The sequence below is a fragment of the Lampetra planeri genome, chromosome 48, assembly GCF_965212315.1.
Source record: "Lampetra planeri chromosome 48, kcLamPlan1.2.h2, whole genome shotgun sequence".
Classification (NCBI taxonomy): Eukaryota; Metazoa; Chordata; class Hyperoartia; order Petromyzontiformes; family Petromyzontidae; genus Lampetra; species Lampetra planeri.
The window spans coordinates 4,824,927-4,842,509 of NC_136154.1; the positions used below are offsets into that span (position 1 = coordinate 4,824,927).

Here is a 17,583-nt window from a genome sequence, read left to right on the forward strand (position 1 = left end):
AGCAGGAAAACACCCCCCCCCCTTTGTATCTCCCTACCTCCGTACTCCCCAGGTAAAACCATAACTGTGTTATGTTGTTGCTTCTTTTTCCGCATCTTGTTCTTCAGCTTCCAAACCCTGCTTGCTTCCTCCCCACTGTTGTGTCTATACCCTTTTTTTCATTAAGAACAATTCCTAAAAAAAAATATATATATATATTTTTATATCTATATATATATTTTTTTTTAAAAAATGGAAACAACCCACTTCTCCTCACAAGCACACCAGGAATCTATGACGATAAGAATTCGGTCACAGAGAGGTCATAGACATCCAGATGGACAAAAAATGGATGGACTAACCTCCCAAGACATCTGGAGATGTACAGATAGGGTGCAGAGCATAGATACAACAATTTTTGCAACTCGCGTTTTCCTTAAACGTTTTCCGTACCGAAAAGTAGAAACTTAACAAAGAGAATTAACCAGCAAACAATAGGTTTTTATTATTATTAGTAATTCCCTTATATTCACCGCATACATATTATTTAGAATTATATGTTTCCTACCTACATGACCTTCCTAAAAACTAAAGAGTACGAATTCCAGAAAGCTTAAGTGGAAACATAGTTACACTTAAACTCAGGACATTAAAAAAAATAACTCAGAATAAAACACCAATCTCTGGGGAACTAAACTTGGCAAAACCCTCAAAATAATGATGTGACGAGGATCATTACGAATATTCATTAAACATAGACGAATGATTACCACGATACTAAGACCGAAGGAACTCGTAAAAAAATATCAAGAATAAATGTAACACACAGGACCACATAAGGATCGCATACATCTCCTCGACCACCTTTGTCTTCCAGCGGGGTCTGACCTCAGAATGACCCACGCGGGGCAAGCAAGAAGGGAGCAGAAAGGTCACAAGGGGGGGAGTTTGTGCTGACATTCGAGAACATCTGTTTTTTTCTGGTTGTTTTCTCTCGCAAAGAATGCGCAAAGAGGGGAGTCACGTTTTGAGTTAAGCACAAGCACATAGCGAACAGGCAGTCTGTCCGAGTCGCGCTCAGTCTCGCAACTCGGCTTGCGACGCGGCGTTGCGACGGGGCTCGCAAGAGAGCTGTGGCAGTCGTGCCTCGAGGAGAGATGGGACGACGAGACATCGTTAAGGTGACAGCCTGAGGGCAGTCTGTCCGAGTCGCGCTCAGCGTTGCGACGGGGCTCGCAAGGGAGCTGTGGCAGTCGTGCCTCGAGAAGAGATGGGACGACGAGACATCGTTAAAGTGGAAGCCTGAGAGCAGTCTGTCCGAGGCGTGCTCAGTCTTGCAACTCGGCGTGCGACGCGGCGTTGCGACGGGGCTCGCAAGAGAGCTGGGGCAGATCGTGCCTCGAGAAGTGATGGAACGAGGAGGGGCCGTTCGAGTCGCAGAAGTCTGAGTTCAACCTGGGTCGGGGCTGGGTTTCAGCCGTGCTCCGGCTGGCGGAGCGTCGTGAGGAAACGAAACACCGATGCCAATAGCAGGTTTCGCTTCTCGCAGAACGAAGTTACGTGCGAGTGAAGCTGGCAGCTGCACGAACAAGGGAAGCACGGAGAAGAGAGAGTGACGAGTGACGACAAGCAATCAACCTGTAAAAGGGCGGAAATCGCCGAGCGTCGATCAAGCGAGCAAAGCAGAGAGCGCGAAGCAGTGGAGAAAGCCTGGTCAAACGGCTGTGAGGAAGAGGACAGCGCCATCGAATGCGCAGTGTGTTTGAGGCGCACACCGACCAACGACCCAGTGAGAACAGACCAGACGTCCAGAGCGACGGCGAGCATCGTGCCGACTAAACAATCAATCGAGCAGTGGAGAAGCCGGGGGCTGCCACCAAGAGAGAGAAAGCGCCATCGAATGCGCAGTGTGTTTGATACTCAGACCGACCACCACCCAGTGAGCACAGCTGCGTCGTCCAGAGCCACAAGCCAACACAGCCTGAAACAAGGGCGAGTGTCCGTGTGAAGTTGGCAGCGATCAAGGAGAGAGCGACAAGAACAGCACGACCCGGGCGTCACCGAGCGTCGTGCCAACTCGTCATCTAGCGGTAGAGGGAGAGAGAGCGCAAGAGCAGCACGACTCGGACGTCACCGAGCGTCGTGCCGACTCGTGGAGGAGCTGCGCGCTATCCGGCGACGGAATCATCGCGCACCACGTCGGCGAGCGTCGTGCAAACTCATTCGAGCAGTGGAGAGAGAGAGAGCGCACAAGCAGAGACACGCCCGAGCGAGGGAGCAGCACGACTCGCTGCGGCCACGCCCAACCCAGAGAAAACCTCTGGCCGCTGTTTGTATTCTCCCACACCACACAAGCTAACGACACAACTCCCGGCTCTAAGAATTAATTAATTTTACAAGGGGACAACGCACACACCGCACGCACACGAATAAGACTTTCAAAAAAATTATCTTTGCGTTTCAAAAAGGGTTGCCATTTCGAGGTGGTGCGTTCACTACCAACTGATCGTGCAAAGCAGTTGCTGCCGTCGAGTTACATGAATAAGGAATGTTTTAGTCATTCAATTTCGTTAATTGCATAATCTTACCCATTAATTTATTGACGTATACTTGCTTTTGCATAAGAGAGTGTCATGTGTTTGTTTAGAATTAAAATTGCTTAACACCAAGTCTCGAGTGTTTCTTCCAAGTCCATGCAAAACTGTCTTATTCTTGAGAACTGTATCCTGTGATGAGATCTGAAACTGGAGACCTAAAATAACATAAACACACTAAGATAATCGGTAAATGTTTAATCAATGATAATCGTGTTACCCTGATTGATACAACTCTGGATAAACGAAACTAAGCCTAATTATCATAACTGCTCACATTAACATAATCGCAAGCATCCGCATAAATTACTACGATTATCTCCGTGATTATCATAATTTATGCATATAATTACATACATTATCATAATTTATGCATGTTAATACACACATTAACATAATTGATGCGATTTGCGCATTTTCTGAAAATTATTATTTTTTTTATTTTTATCAAAATTTCATAATCCAACACATACAACACCACCTCTTCTCCTGCAGTTGCCGTTTTCCCTCTCGTCCCCCCCTTTGTTCTCCCTTCCCCCGTACTCTAGCAGTCTCACCATTCCTCCCGCCCCCCCCTTCTGCCTCCCTGGCTCCCCCTTCTCTTATATGTAACTTCTTGTTTTGCAGCAGCTCTCTTAACCACTTTAGCAATTGTTTTCTTGCTGTCGTTGTTCCACCTGATGACGGACGCTTGTGTTGCTCTCGAAAAGTCGTAGTTTAATTAATTTTTATTTTTATTTTTTCACCTACGTGATTTTACCGAAATAACCAAAGATTATGGATTCTTGCAGTCACGAAAACTTCAAATCTAGAATGATAGTTAACTTTCTTGCAAGGGGGAATGAGATGAGAAATTTTAGTGCTTGCCAAGTATACGAGAAGTAGCGGCATTAACTGCATCTTCCACAAATACCATTTTTTTTATCCAGGCTTTTGTAGCTATGCATGTCTGTAATCCACAATCGTGGAGGCGAGGGTTGCTGAATCACTCCGTGTGGTGAAACGCCCTACCCATTGACGTCGTGGTCCCGTACCCTCGCTGGCCAGGAGAAGGCATCTGTATGGAATGGTCTTGCCCTACGTACATTTGATCTGGGTACTCTGGTTTCCTCCTGGATGTAAACACTCATTAATTGACCGATAATACCTTAATATACAGAGGACTAGAGATAACCTGCGGTGGTAGAAGGGGGGAGTCTGGGTCTGAATTTGATGCTAGCTCACTTCCTTGCTGCTGCTGCATTTACATCTTGCACCTCTATGAGTCATTCTCCATCTTCGAGTTGAATTTATTACAGTTATTAAAACCGTAGTATATCCACATTATGAAGCTGAAGTGCAAATTTTCAAGTGCAATTTAGGATTCATTTTGGAAACTTTACGTGCAACTTTTTATGAATGTATGTAAATAAGGAATACACCGATGGATGGTATTACTCTGTCTGATCACACAGGCACCAGCAGCGAGAGTCCAGAGAAGAGGTGGCCTCTGAGCACGTACTCAGAATATGCGAATGGCAGCACGAACGTGTACCAGGTGGACGATCGTGTCTACCCCTCCGAGTGCTCCAACCCCAACTCTGTCGTCAGTGTCCAAATTGGTTCCGGCAGAACGAGTGGCAACTTCTCCGATGGCCCCTTGAAGCAAAACACTGCCTACAGGTATGTCCCCCGCCCGCGTGAGTTTTTCTGTGAGTTTATTTAAACGAATTAAAACCCCGCTGAAATGTTTACACGATGTTCCTGTAAGGAGGGTGACACCACGTGGTCGCAAGAGCAGGAGCCTTGACCAGACCTATGTAAAACACGTTTGTAAATTCAAGAGGTTAAACCGGTGCAGTTTTATTCAATCTGACAGCTGCCGATTAAATAATCTGCCACGCTGCTCTTCTGCTCTGCTGCTAAAAAATGTACCAAGCCTGGCACAAGTGCCATGTTGTCAAGATGCAATGACAAGACTTATAACAGGCATATGTGGGATTATTGAACCCTCAATCACCCCTTGCATACAGCGCCGATGGATGCATATTTCCCCACTCATCAGTTGTCTAAACTCTTGTCCCCAATCTCGTGTTGTTCTTCCACCTTGCCCATTGTCACCATTCAGGATCAGTTTCCGCGTCTACACGTACCTCCCAAACGCACGCTCCATCCGCGCTGGAGGTGTAGCCATCTACACGGACACACGCTTCTCTCTACCACTCTGGACATTAGAGAGTGGCATCGGGAGTAAGTATTCTCCATGAAGTTATGCGAATGTACGTGATTATGCTAATGTGGGGAGTTATGATAATTAGGCGTAGCTTCGTTGTCTAGGGTCGTATCAGTCGGGATAATACAATTATTCTCGCTTTAACATTTACTGATTATGTCTTAGTGTGTTTATGTCAGGTCTCCGAATTCAAATCTCAACGCAGGATACAGTTCTTATACATAAGATTATTATGCATGAACTCAGGAATAAACCACTCAGACTTCTGTGTTAAGCAATTTTAATTCTAAACAAAAACATAACACTCTAATATGCGAACTCTCATGCTTGTAATTATCCACCATACCACCAGGGAAGTCCCCATCATTGGTCCATACATTCAACCATCAATGATCACGTTGTTGAACTGGGCAACCGAACAATTGATTAATTCTACCGAGTAACGTGAGCATATATGACTATAGGGAAAAGTCCTTAACATGCATGCGACGATATTCAAACGAAAGGCAATACAAGGATTATCAGTATATTCCGAAGGCAAAAGTATACATCAATAGATTCATCGACAAGGTTACATAATTAACTAAATGTCTTGGGACAATGTGTGATTGTCTCCTTGATATATTGTTTGTATTAAGCAGGCGTCGGGCGCTGCGTTGCGAGCTTGTGAGGGTGGGGGAGGGACATACAAACAGCTGCTTACTCTCTCTCGCTCTCTCGCCCGGGCGGGTTTGCTGTTAGCTGCTGGCTCTCTCCGCAGCTGGATGACGAGTCGGCACGACGCTTGCCGTCGGCGGTGCGCAATGATTCCATCGTCAGATGGCGCGCACAGCTCGTCCGCTGGGCCGCCGTTCCTCACTCTTGCTCATTCTCTTTGAGGCAGCAGCAATGTTGCTTGTCCGCTGCTGGATGTCTTGGTTCCCAGCTGGTGCTGGTCGGTGTATGTGGTCGAACACACGGCGCTCTCGCTGGCGCTGACACTCTTGCTCACGGGCGGCTGGTCGGCTCTTTCCCCTGATGGTTGAGCTGAGGTTGGCACGATGCTTATCTTTCAAGGTGCTCGTAGCGCTCGCCGTTTGTCCGCTGGCAGCTGACACCCTTGCTCGATGGCGCGGCTGGCGCTGCTGCGCGCTCTCTGGCGATGCGCGATTGCGCTGGCAGCTTATCTTCTGCTGCTGGTCTTGTGCGATGCTCGCTTGGTCGATGCTTGGCGCTTCTTGTCCTTTCTCCCGGTTGATTTCTTGTTTGCTCGTCACTCTTTCTCTCTTGCTTTCTCGTGCAGCTGGTGGCTTCACACGGACACCCGGCCTTACTTCAGGGCTGCGTTAGCTCAGGCTCTGTCCCCTGCTCTCCATTCTCTCTGGCGATGCCCGATTGTGCTTATGGCTTGTCCGCTGGCAGCTGACACCCTTTGCTCGATGGCGCTCGATGGCGCTGCTACGTGCTGGCATGGTCGATGCTGGATCACTCACTCTCAAAAACTTGTAAATTGTATGCGCACCCTCTTTAACGACTGTGACAGCTTTAGTACAATACAACTTATCGCAATCTTTGACTTTGCGAGCGACTCAACACATCAGGATAACTGTAGAATAAAACTTTCAGCGATACTCTGTCGGCTCATGCCGAACTCAGCTCTTAACAACACATCGTCCCTTCTCTCTGCGAGACACGACACCCATGGTTGATGTCGGTGCCTGCTCCCTCGCAAGACTGAGTCTGCACGATCTGTGTTCGTGCTTTAAAATGTATAATTCCCTCCCCTCTTTCTCTCTCTTCTCACAAAGAACCCAAATTTCCTTTGATGTCGCTTTGCTTTTGGGGGGGGGGGATTGTATGTGTGTCTGTGTGTGTGTTTGTTCTACTTTATTGGGGGTGATAATTTGATTCCTCGAGCCATCCCACCAACAAAGGAAGTTTGCTTGGCCCGCGTGTGCCCTCTCAGTCCCCCCACCTTCCCTTGCGGTGTTTTGTTAAAATTATCTTATATGGTTCATCTCCGGCTGCCTGGTTTCTGAAGGCCGCTGTGGTGTGCTCCAAGCAACCCCGCGATTAATTGCATAAAAAAAATGATTGGCAGAATTATTTTTAATATTGATGATGGAAAAGGCTTATATATACAACACATATCCAATCATCTCGTGCACATGTGTATGTATATTGATCTTATTTTCCACCCAACATCACCAACTGTGCTAATTTGAGGTGTGGTGAAAGGACAACAAACTAAATAGGCAAATGAATTTAAACGAAATTAGTTTTCAATTTATTTGATTTTAAAGTGCATAGGTCCTGTGACTGTCTAATATCAGAATAAGAGCGTTCCGGACGGCCGCAAAAGGGCATCTGAAAGTACCGCGTGATGTGGTGGTCATCATTGTTTGATGGCCTGCCAAAGGCCGCTGCTGTTGTGAGAATGACCTGAGTTTGCGTGATAGTTTATGCATAGTGATGAGATCAGTAAGATATCAGTTTTAATTTGTGGCAAGTGCTTTGTATGAAATCTAGACGTTTCACTACACGTTTAAGTTGCGTGGCCACGTTTCACCACAACTGGGAGTTGCATGGCCACGTTTCGCCACACGTGGGAATTGCGTGGCCACGTTTCACCACACTTGGGATTGCGTGGCCACGTTTCACCACACGTGCAAGTTGCATGGCCACGTTTCACCACATGTGGGGGTTACGTGGCCACGTTTCACTATACGTGGGGGTTGGGTGGCCACGTTTTACCATAAGTAGGAATTGCGTGGCCACGTTTCACCACACGTGGGGGTTGGGTGGCTCCGTTTCACCACACTGGTCAATGTGCGTTGGTGAACGCGGGTAGAGGACAAGACTGGTTCAGACATCAGTCACCCCTGACATGAACTGAAATCGGAAATTCAACTCTGGTAACCAGGTTCATTGAGCACTGAACTCATCAGTACGCACAATAAAAGTAAGTGTAAGATTTTAAAATTTGATTTAAAGCTTTCGTGACTGCAGGGATTCATATTCTTGGTTATTTCGGTAAAGTCACGTAGAATGGAAATAATACAAATATAAAACAATAAAAATTCTCACGACGTTTCGACTGCAACAAAAGCAATCATCATCAGGTGTGAAATCCACAGCAAGAAAATTGGATTTTTAAAAAGAAAAGTGGTGGTCTGTCCTAACGTCAGCACCATAGACAGCAATTTGGCAGTTTGCCAGATGGACGAGTCCATCTATTTCGATTTAAAGCTTGGAGAACAGGTCTGTCTCCTCGACAGACCTGTTCTCCACCTGAGGACGGCTGCTTGCGTTGTGGCCGAAACGTCGTGAGAATTATTTTATTATGTTTTATTTTCATTATTTTATTATTTCCATTCTACGTGACTTTACCGAAAGAACCAAGAAGATGAGTTTGAAAAAGAGGAGGGGGGAGCAGAAAATGGAATGCGGTCTAAAAGTCACCGTAAGCGTGAACACAATCAATTAAGACCCGAAATGGTTTATCAAATCCTTCCAATGATTGCTAAGCCAGAATCCATCTTCTCGGTTGAAATTGTCTCTGTGTTTGTATATGTGAATAGCCTCATGAACGAACCTCTCATGGTAGCCAGATGGCTTGCAAAGAACCTCTGTCTTGGAGAAATCAATGTCATGTGAGCCCACTGAATTATAACAGTGATCTGCCACGGCCAAGGTGTTGGTCCTACCGTGTCTGAGACATGTCGTTTGGTTTCTCCAATGTAACTACTACCAGAGAGGCAACTCAGTTTATAAACGCCAGGGTACTGTATGTCCGGAATCACATCTTTTACAGACGGAACCAGATCACAAATTTTATGTAATGTGTTGAATCGGACCTGGATCTTGTGTTCATTCAAGATTTTGGAGATCTTTTTTGTGATCCCCGAAATGTAGGGTAAGGTGATGGTTTTGAATGGTTCCTCAAGAGGGTCCTTCTTCATGGTTGGAGTGATGGCTTTGCGGATTGTGTAGTCTGAGTAACCATTAGCTTTAAGAGCTTGGTGTATGTGCTTGAGTTCACTGGCAATGTGTTCCTGGTCAGAGATGCATTGGGCTCTATGGTGCAAGATCTTGATGAGGGAATTCTTCTGCGATGGATGGTGGTGGGAATCCGGTTTCAGATAAGATCCGTATTGGTAGCTTTCCTGTAGACAGAGTGGCTCATTGAACCATCAGGTCTGTTTTGTATTAGGACATCCAAAAAAAAAGGTAGCTTGCCATCTTTTTCGACTTCCATGGTAAATCAGTCATAAGACCGCATTCCGTTTTTTGTTCTCCCCACCTCTTCTTCAAGCATAGATGGACTAGTCCATCTGGCAAACTGCCAAATCGCTGTCTATGGTGCTGACGTTAGGACAAACCACCACTTTTTTCTAAAAATTTCAAATTTTCTTGCTGTGGATTTCACACCTGATGATGATTGCTTGTGTTGCAGTCAAAACGTCGTGAGAATTTGTATTGTTTAATATTTGTATTATTTTATTATTTCCCTTCTACGTGACTTTACCGAAAGAACCAATAATATAATATAAGTGTAAGATATTAACCATTTACAATGTGCATTGTTATATTAAATTATATGATCGATACTCTGTTATTTATTGCTTTGGATAGCATGGTCCCGGTTCCAGAAAGGCTGTTGCCAGTGTTCCGAATTTTTTTTTTTAACTGAGAAAACTGAGCAGTGGGCAGGGATGCCGGACAATGAGGGGTAAGCAGGAGGGCCAGTGTCCGAGAGAGCAGAGCGCTACTTACTGCGTAGGCCACGAAAATGGTTACATGAGGCCATATACAAGTGGGTGCTGACAGAGGTAGAGGATGAAGCGGAAATGAATGAGCACAGATGACTGCTTAATGTGGAGGGGTAAATTTGTTCCAGTGAAGGGGCTGGGGGGGGAGAGAAGAGAATAGGGGGGTGAGTCAGGACTTGGTAGAACAGGTGAGTGAGTCAGGACCAGATAGAGTAGGTGGACGAGTGAGGACCAGGTAGAGGAGGTGGGCGAGTGAGGACCAGGTAGAGTAGGTGGGGGAGTCACGACCAGGTAGAGTAGGTGGGTGAATCGGGACGAAGGAGAGTAGGTGGGTGAGTCAGGAGCAGGTTTCTTGTTTATGCCGATGAGTGGGGACCCGAGGTGGTGGCACCGCACACTGAGGGGGGTCAGGAATAATAGTAGTACTTTTGCGACCAATATTGTTCATGAAGGGGTTCTTTTTTAGTGAGATCTCATAAATATGGATGCATCGTTAAACCCGCCACCACCCGACAAAGACAATTAGTAAGGTTCGTCGATTCTGGCCGTTGCCTGATGAGGCTGGTTGTAATTACTAGCAAAACGTCGTACTCGGATTGTAAATGTTGTGGGTTTACTCTCCAACACATAACCGCTTCGTGCTGAACTAGTAACTGTTTGGCACATTTACTTTTGAGAAATATTTCAAGTATTTTCGGTCTCGACACAGCACTCTGGCCGCCCATCTCCCATTTCTCTTCCCTATCAGGCTCGGGAAGCATCGTTGGCCCTGTGGTGGGAGGTGTGCTGGGAGCGTTGGTGATCATTGTTGGAGGGATCTTACTCTACATACGCCAGAAGCAGCTGTATGTTCTGAGAGCACACACACATACACAGCACAGCTGCCAACCTCACATTCACTGCAATATCAACATTGGTCACGGGTGTACATGAACAACCCTTGGTCAATTCACTGCTGGATGAAGACCTGTCCAGATCGCTGTCGTATATGTCCGGTTATGAAAAATTGATAAAAAATAAAAAATATTAAATGAAGATTCGAAAAATGCGTAAATTTCGGAAATTATGCTAATGTATGCAATTATGCGCTAATTAGGGAGATAATCGTATTGAGTGATGTGAATGTTGGCGATTATGCTAATGTGGGAGTTATGACAATTAGGCTTAGCTTCGCTGCCCAGAGTCATATCATCAATCGGGATAATGTAATTATTCTTGTTTAAACATTTATTGATTATATCTTAGTGTGTTATGTTAGGTCTCCAAATTAATATCTCAACGTAGGATACAGGTCTTATAAATAAGATTGTTAAGCATGAACTTAGGAAAGAAACACTCAAACACTTCTGTGTTAAGCAATTTTAATTCTTAACAAAAACATGACACTCTAATATGCGAATTTTCATGCTTGAAATTATTAACACAGTACTCCTGGAGATGTTCTCCTTATTGATCGGTGCATTTAACCCTCAGTGATTACGTTGTCAAACTGGGTAATCCGAAAAATCTATTAATTCCACGAGCATATCCGGCGACAAGTCTCTCTCTCTCTTCTCTCTCTCTCTCTCTTTTTCGTCCATCATAGTTGATGATGACCATGGCGCGTTTGTCATTTTGTTGGGTTTTGATGAGTGTGCAGATGGCTGAATAGGCCAATCCGAGCCCGGAATTATTTGTGGCACACTGGACAGGTCAGGGAGGATGTAAATCTCTGAGGTGCAGCCACAAGTCCTTCCTTGGTAGATTTGCGCTGCTGCCTCTTCAAGAGAGCACAGGAGCTTCTCCTACTCTCACAGAGGACTGCACCGTCCTGTACTTTTCTTCTCCAGGCAGGTCGGTCCTGTGCTAGGGGTTCCCACCTTTTCAGGTCAAATCCAAAGCTCTTCAAGGAAGCTTTAAGTGTGTCCTTGTAGCGCTTTTTGGGGCCACCTTGTGCTCGCTTGCCATTCTTCAGCTCGCCAAAGAAGACTTGTTTTGGAAGTCTCGCGCAGGGCATTCTGGTCACGTGGCCAGTCCATCTAAGCTGTTCCTTCGCAAGCAAGATGTAGATGCTGGGGATATTGGCCTTGCTGAGGACTTCCGTGTCAGGGATTATATCTTGCCACTTTATCGTCAGCAGTTTCCTCAGACAGCTCAAGTGGAGATGATTAAAATTCTTGGCATGGCGCTGGTAAACTGTCCAGGCTTCACACCCATACAGAAGAGTTGGTAAGACAACAGCCCAGTAGACCTTCAGTTTTGTCTCCTGCTTGATGCCAGTCCTTTCCCATACCGAGTCACGTATACGTCCAAAGGCTGCACTGGGTTGACAATCCTGATGTTAACTTCATCATCTATGTGCACAGCGCGAGACAGTGTACTACCAAGGTAAGTAAACTTGTCAACGGCTGAAAGCTTTTGCCCATTCACAAAGATGGTGGGCTCAGTGTAGGGTTTCCCAGGAGCAGGTTGGTATAGTACTTCAGTCTTCTTTGTGCTGATTGTTAGGCCGAAGTTGTTACAAGCTGAGGAGAAGTGGTCCATATTGTCCTGTAGATCTTTATTTGAGCCAGCAGCCAGAGCACAGTCATCGGCATACAAAAGTTCTCGAACAGTGACTTCCTCCACTCTAGTTTTGGCTTGCATCCTCCGCAGATTGAATAGCCCACCATCAAAACGGTAGATGAAGCTAATCCCAGTGTTGTGGTTCTGGAATGAGTCTTGCAGCATGGCAGAAAACACCATGCTGAAGAGCGTTGGTGCTAAAACGCAGCCTTGCTTCACCCCGTTTGTGATTGGGATCGGAACAGAGAGTTCTTGCTGGTCTCTGATCCTGGCCATCATACCATCATGGAGATTGCGCACGATGCCAATGAGCTTGTCTGGACACCCATACTTGGCCATGATTTTCCATAGGCCCGCCCGGCTGACTGTGTCGAATGCTTTTGTTAGATCAACGAAAGCCATATATAGATCAACATTTTGTTCTTGGCATTTCTCCTGTAATTGCCGGGCAGTAAATACCATGTCAGTGGTTCCGCGGTCTTTTCTGAATCCACACTGACTCTCAGGTAGCAGACCCTGGTCTAGGTGGACAATTAGGCGGTTCAGAAGGATTCTTGCCAATATTTTGCCAGCGATTGATAGTGTAGTGGTGATACGCGCTGGGTGTATACGTTGTGTGCCAGCGCGTATGTACGGGTGTGTGAGTGGTGACGCGCGCTGACGGGGAGGAGCAGGCGTCAGTGCGCGGGTGGGGGTAGTGCTGCTGATTGGCTGTGTGCCGGTGATGCGCTGAGAGGGAGTGATCGGGGGGCAGCGAGGTGTGATTGGTCGGGGAGTGGAAACACGCGCTGGGGGGAAAACGGATCGTAGAGATAGCGCGTGGTGATTGGGTAACTGAAGAGCGGTGCCGACGTTGAGGTCCGCATCCGCTCCGTCTCCCGGGAGGAAGAGATATATAAGGTGATGCATAGAGGAGTAGAGGGCAGAAGTGGAACCATCTAAGAATGAAGACGAAGGTGCAGAGATAGAGCCCGGAGAGGAGAGTAATGGAGAGTAGAGGAGAGTAAGGTATAAGTGTGTAGCCAGAGAAAGAGAACGGTCTACACGAGCTGAGTAATGTATAGTGTGTAGCCAGAGAGAGAGAAAGGTCTACACGAGCTGAGCGATGTATAGTGTGTAGCCAGAGAGAGAGAAAGGTCTACACGAGCTGAGCGATGTATAGTGTGTAGCCAGAGAGAGAGAAAGGTCTACACGAGCCGAGTATGCATACGGTGTAGCCAGAGAGAGAGAAAGGTCTACACGAGCCGAGTATGCATACGGTGTAGCCAGAGAGAGATGTAAAGTCTACACGAGACGAGTAAAGAGTGTAGCAGAGGCGTAAGGTCTACACGCGACGAGTGAAGAGTGTAGCAGAGGCGCAGAGTCTACACGAAACGAGAGAAGAGTGTAGCCGAGGCGCGGAGTCTACACGAGGCACAGAGAGCCAGCAGCACCGAATCTACGAGAGTCAAGAGAAGCGTAGGGCGGAGAGAAGAGGTCACGAGTTGTACCGTTGTATGGTGACCGCATTGTGAAGAAGAGAGGCCACGCGTTGTATCGTTACAAGTCAAGATTTAATAAAAGAAGTGTGTTCTCGTCAAGGAGTTTCCTGCCGTCATTTTCCAATACTTCAATAGTATAGACATGCCTCTATGGTTGTCGCAGGCTTGCCGATTGCCTTTCCTTTTATAGAGATGGATTATAGAGGCATCCTTGAACTCCTGGGGAACGGCTTCTAATTTCCACAGAGACTGGAAGAGGGCGGTCAGTTTCTCGACTAAGCGAGGCCCTCCAGCCTTGTAGATTTCTGTTGGAATGGCATTGGACACTGGAGCTTTGCCTGATGAGAGGAGGCTTATGGCTTTGCTGGTTTCCTCAATGGATGGTAGAACAGCAAGGGACTGGTTTATTTCAACTTGAGGCAGTCGCGCAATTGCCTCCTCATTTATGCATGATGGTTGGTTGAGGACTGCGCTAAAGTGTTCAGCCCACTTGCAAGTATTTTGTCCTTCTTTTCTGAGGAGTGTTGTTCCATCTGCATTCAGGAGAGGTGAAGTTCCTGAGCGTTGCGGACCATAGACCTGCTTGAGTGCATCATAGAGGCACTTGGTGTTGTTACTGTCAGCGTAGGATTCAATCTCCTCAGCTTTTGCGCACAGCCAGGTGTCTTGCATGACTCTGAGTCTCTGCTGGACAATCCTGCGAATGTTGAGGAAGGCAGTTTTATTTAAGCTTGAGCTGCTGTCATTCAGATATGCTTTATGCAGGCAGTGTTTTTCGTCAAGGAGTGCTCGGATTTCTGCATCGTTCTCATCAAACCAATCTTGATGTGTACATTTGGGAACACCAAATGATTCAAGGGCTGTAGAATGCAGCACAGTCTTGAGAGCAGTCCAGTTTGTCTCAGCGTCTGTATGCTCGAAGCTTAGAGACTCCAGGTGATGGTCTAGAGCCTCAACAAAGGCCAGTCTGGTGTGTTCCTGTTGTAGGCGAGTGATGTTAAGATGCTTGACACGTCTTTTTTCCTTGTGGGCGTCTGGGAGGCTTAATCTGGATGTTAAGTTTGGAGATGATGAGACGATGGTCAGTCCAACATTCAGCACCACACATTGCCTTGGTCACCCTGACATCATGCCGGTCGCTTCTCCTCATGATGACGTAGTCAATCATGTGCCAGTGGTGTGAACGAGGATGCATCCATGAAGTTTTCTTTTCGTAGTTGGAATATCGTGTTGGTGATGAGCAGGTCTAATTCCGAGCATGTTTTCAGCAGTAGAAGACCGTTGCTGTTACATTTTCTAATGCCATGTGCACCTATGACTCCATTCCATGATTGATGGTTACTTCCAACTCTGGCGTTGAAGTCACCAAGTATCAGGAGTTTGTCCGAGCTGGCTGTGGCAGCAATAATGACTTCCAAGTCATTATAAATTTGGTTTTGATCTCGTCAGAGTTGGTCATGGTAGAGGCATAGGCACTGATGATGGTTGCCTCCTTTATACCCAATGGGTGGAGCTTTAAGGTCATTAAACGGTCGTTTATCCCCTTGGGTAGGCTTGCCAGTTGGTTGACCAGGTGGTTTTTTACTGCAAAATCAACACCAGCATCACGTCTCTCCTCCTGGCCTCGTCCGCTCCAGAAGAATGTGTAACTTGCACCCACTTCAGTCACCTGTCCAGTATTGGCCAGTCAGGTCTCACTAAGGGCAGCAACATCCACATTGTATCTGGCGAGCTCTCTGCCCACGAGGGCGGTGCGTCTCTCAGGTCTTTTTGATCCGGATGTGTCCATCAAAGTGCGCACATTCCAAGCGCCAACAGTGAGTGGTATCACTTTAGTCTTTTTCATTTTATTTGTTTTTCTTTTAGTTTTTCGACCGCAAGTATGGGATCCCGCCAGCTGCGGTAGGCTGGCCAGGATGTTTTGAAGCAGGCAATGTTTAGGGTAGCTTTTCTAACCCTTTCCTCACTACGGAGGTGAGAAAGATCAGCTGACAACAGGGGAAAGTCCTTGTGGCGGCACGGAGAGACGGCTGACAGGAGGGAATAGACCCCGCTGGGACAGTCATGGGTTAGCTTCCCATTTCTGTAGTTTCCCATGCTTCGCAGTATGTTGGAAACACCCGCTTTAGCTACAGAAAGTCAACATACGAGAATACCCCGAGAGTCTGCGAGAGCGGGGGCGGAAGATGACTCATCGGCTGACAACATGGTAATGACTGGACCGGAAACGACTACGAGTAATGAGAGCACAGCACAAGAGAACACCACAGCAACTGTCACAAGTTCCGCTGCAAAAGCGGGCCACAAACAGATGCAGGTATGTGTCTGTGGTTGGAGGAAAGTTACATCACACCATGGGTTGAGGATCCACCAGGGGAAGAAGGGGTGTTTGGGTAAAGAGAGACAGAGGCCTCGCATTGATTACTTTCTGCGAAAGCGATCAAATCAGTCGAATGAAGCACAGCAACTGGACGCAAAACATAGTTTGCAGTGCATCAGTACCACTGTCATGGAGGACGTAAACTCAAGCACCGAAGTAACAACTGAGGTGGAACCAACAACAGAAGTGGAACTCACCCAGCCTCCCAGACCTGCAGTCGAGAGGAGACTACCAGGGCACAGACCGTATGTGAAGTGGCCTGGCGCCAGTGACAAGAAGTTGTGGGAAACAGTGAATACTGACCTTACCGTGACCCTCCAGAAACTTCGAGGTACAGTGGAGAAGAAGTTGGAGAGGATGGGGGACATCATCTATGAGTACGTGGCAGAAAGCTTTGGAGTGCAAAAGGCAAAAGGTGGGAGAAAGGTTCCAACCCCACCAGTTTCGAGGAGGCAACAAGAAATCAAGCACCTCGTTCAAGAAAGGAGACAGCTTAAGAAACAGTGGAAGAAGGCCTCGGAAGTGGAAAAGGAGGGCATAGAGGCACTTCAGGCTGACATCAAAACCCGGTTGGCATCCCTCCGTAGAGCAGAGAACCTACGGAAACGCAGAAGGAAGAAAGAACAAACTAGAACTCGATTCTATAAAGATCCCTTCAAGTTCCTTAAAAGTCTCTTCACGAAGGAAAAAAGTGGAGCTCTAAAAACAACAAAGAAAGACCTAGAGGAGCACCTGAGAACAACAAACTTTGATACAAAGCGACATTAACATCTGGCCATCCCATCAGATATCTCACCCATTGAACCCCCGGAATATCATATTGAGACCAGCCCTCCGACATGGAAAGAGGTGGAAAACACAGTTCGACGGGCAAGAACAGCATCAGCCCCGGGGCCAAATGGAGTCCCGTACAAAGTGTATAAGAACGCACCAGGCGTCCTGAGGTTCCTCTGGAGGCTTATGAGAACAGCTTGGCAAAAGAAGATAATACCCAAAGTGTGGCATAGGGCAGGCGGGGTCCTGATCCCTAAGGAGAAGGATGCAGTGAACATCAGCCAATTCCGCCCAATCTTCTTCCTGAATGTCGAGGGTAAAATCTGCTTTAGGGTCATTGCCCAGAGGATGGCCGAGTACCTGCAAAGGAATGCGTACGTCGATACATCTGTACAGAAGGCAGGAATATCAGGGTTCTCTGGCTGCTTGGAACATTCCTGCATGATCTGGCACCAGATCCAAATGGCCAAGGTGGAAAAAAGGGACCTCCATGTAGTCTTCCTCGACCTCGCCAATGCATTTGTCTCTGTGCCCCATGAACTCCTGTGGTCTGCCTTCAGATTTTTCCACATACAGGACACCATCACAACCCTGGTGAAGTCGTACTTCCAGGATCTGCAGTTCTGCTTCACCACCTCAGAGTTCACCACCTCATGGCAGTGCCTGAATGTAGGTATAATGGCGGGATGTACCATTTCTCCGTTGGCATTCATAATGGCAATGGAGGTTATCATCAGATCCTCAAATATGGGTTTCTGGTGGACAGCGAATCGACTCTGGTTTCCGCCTCCCTCCACTCAGAGCCTACATGGACGACATTACAACATTGACCACCACTGTCCCATGCACCAGGAGACTGCTCAGAAAA

General features: G+C 47.0%; 1 protein-coding gene across 2 annotated transcripts in view; it reads left to right on the forward strand.

Moving 5' to 3' along the window:
* The window catches only part of LOC144733875 (receptor-type tyrosine-protein phosphatase beta-like), a 122,958-nt gene that overhangs the window by 93,293 nt on the left and 12,082 nt on the right, over positions 1 to 17,583 (forward strand). For both annotated transcript variants that reach the window (XM_078615882.1, XM_078615881.1), the window contains exons 14-16: positions 4,028 to 4,235; positions 4,681 to 4,802; positions 10,285 to 10,381. In XM_078615882.1, the coding sequence (XP_078472008.1) occupies positions 4,028 to 4,235; positions 4,681 to 4,802; positions 10,285 to 10,381 (427 nt within the window). The remainder of the gene's footprint in view (positions 1 to 4,027; positions 4,236 to 4,680; positions 4,803 to 10,284; positions 10,382 to 17,583) is intronic.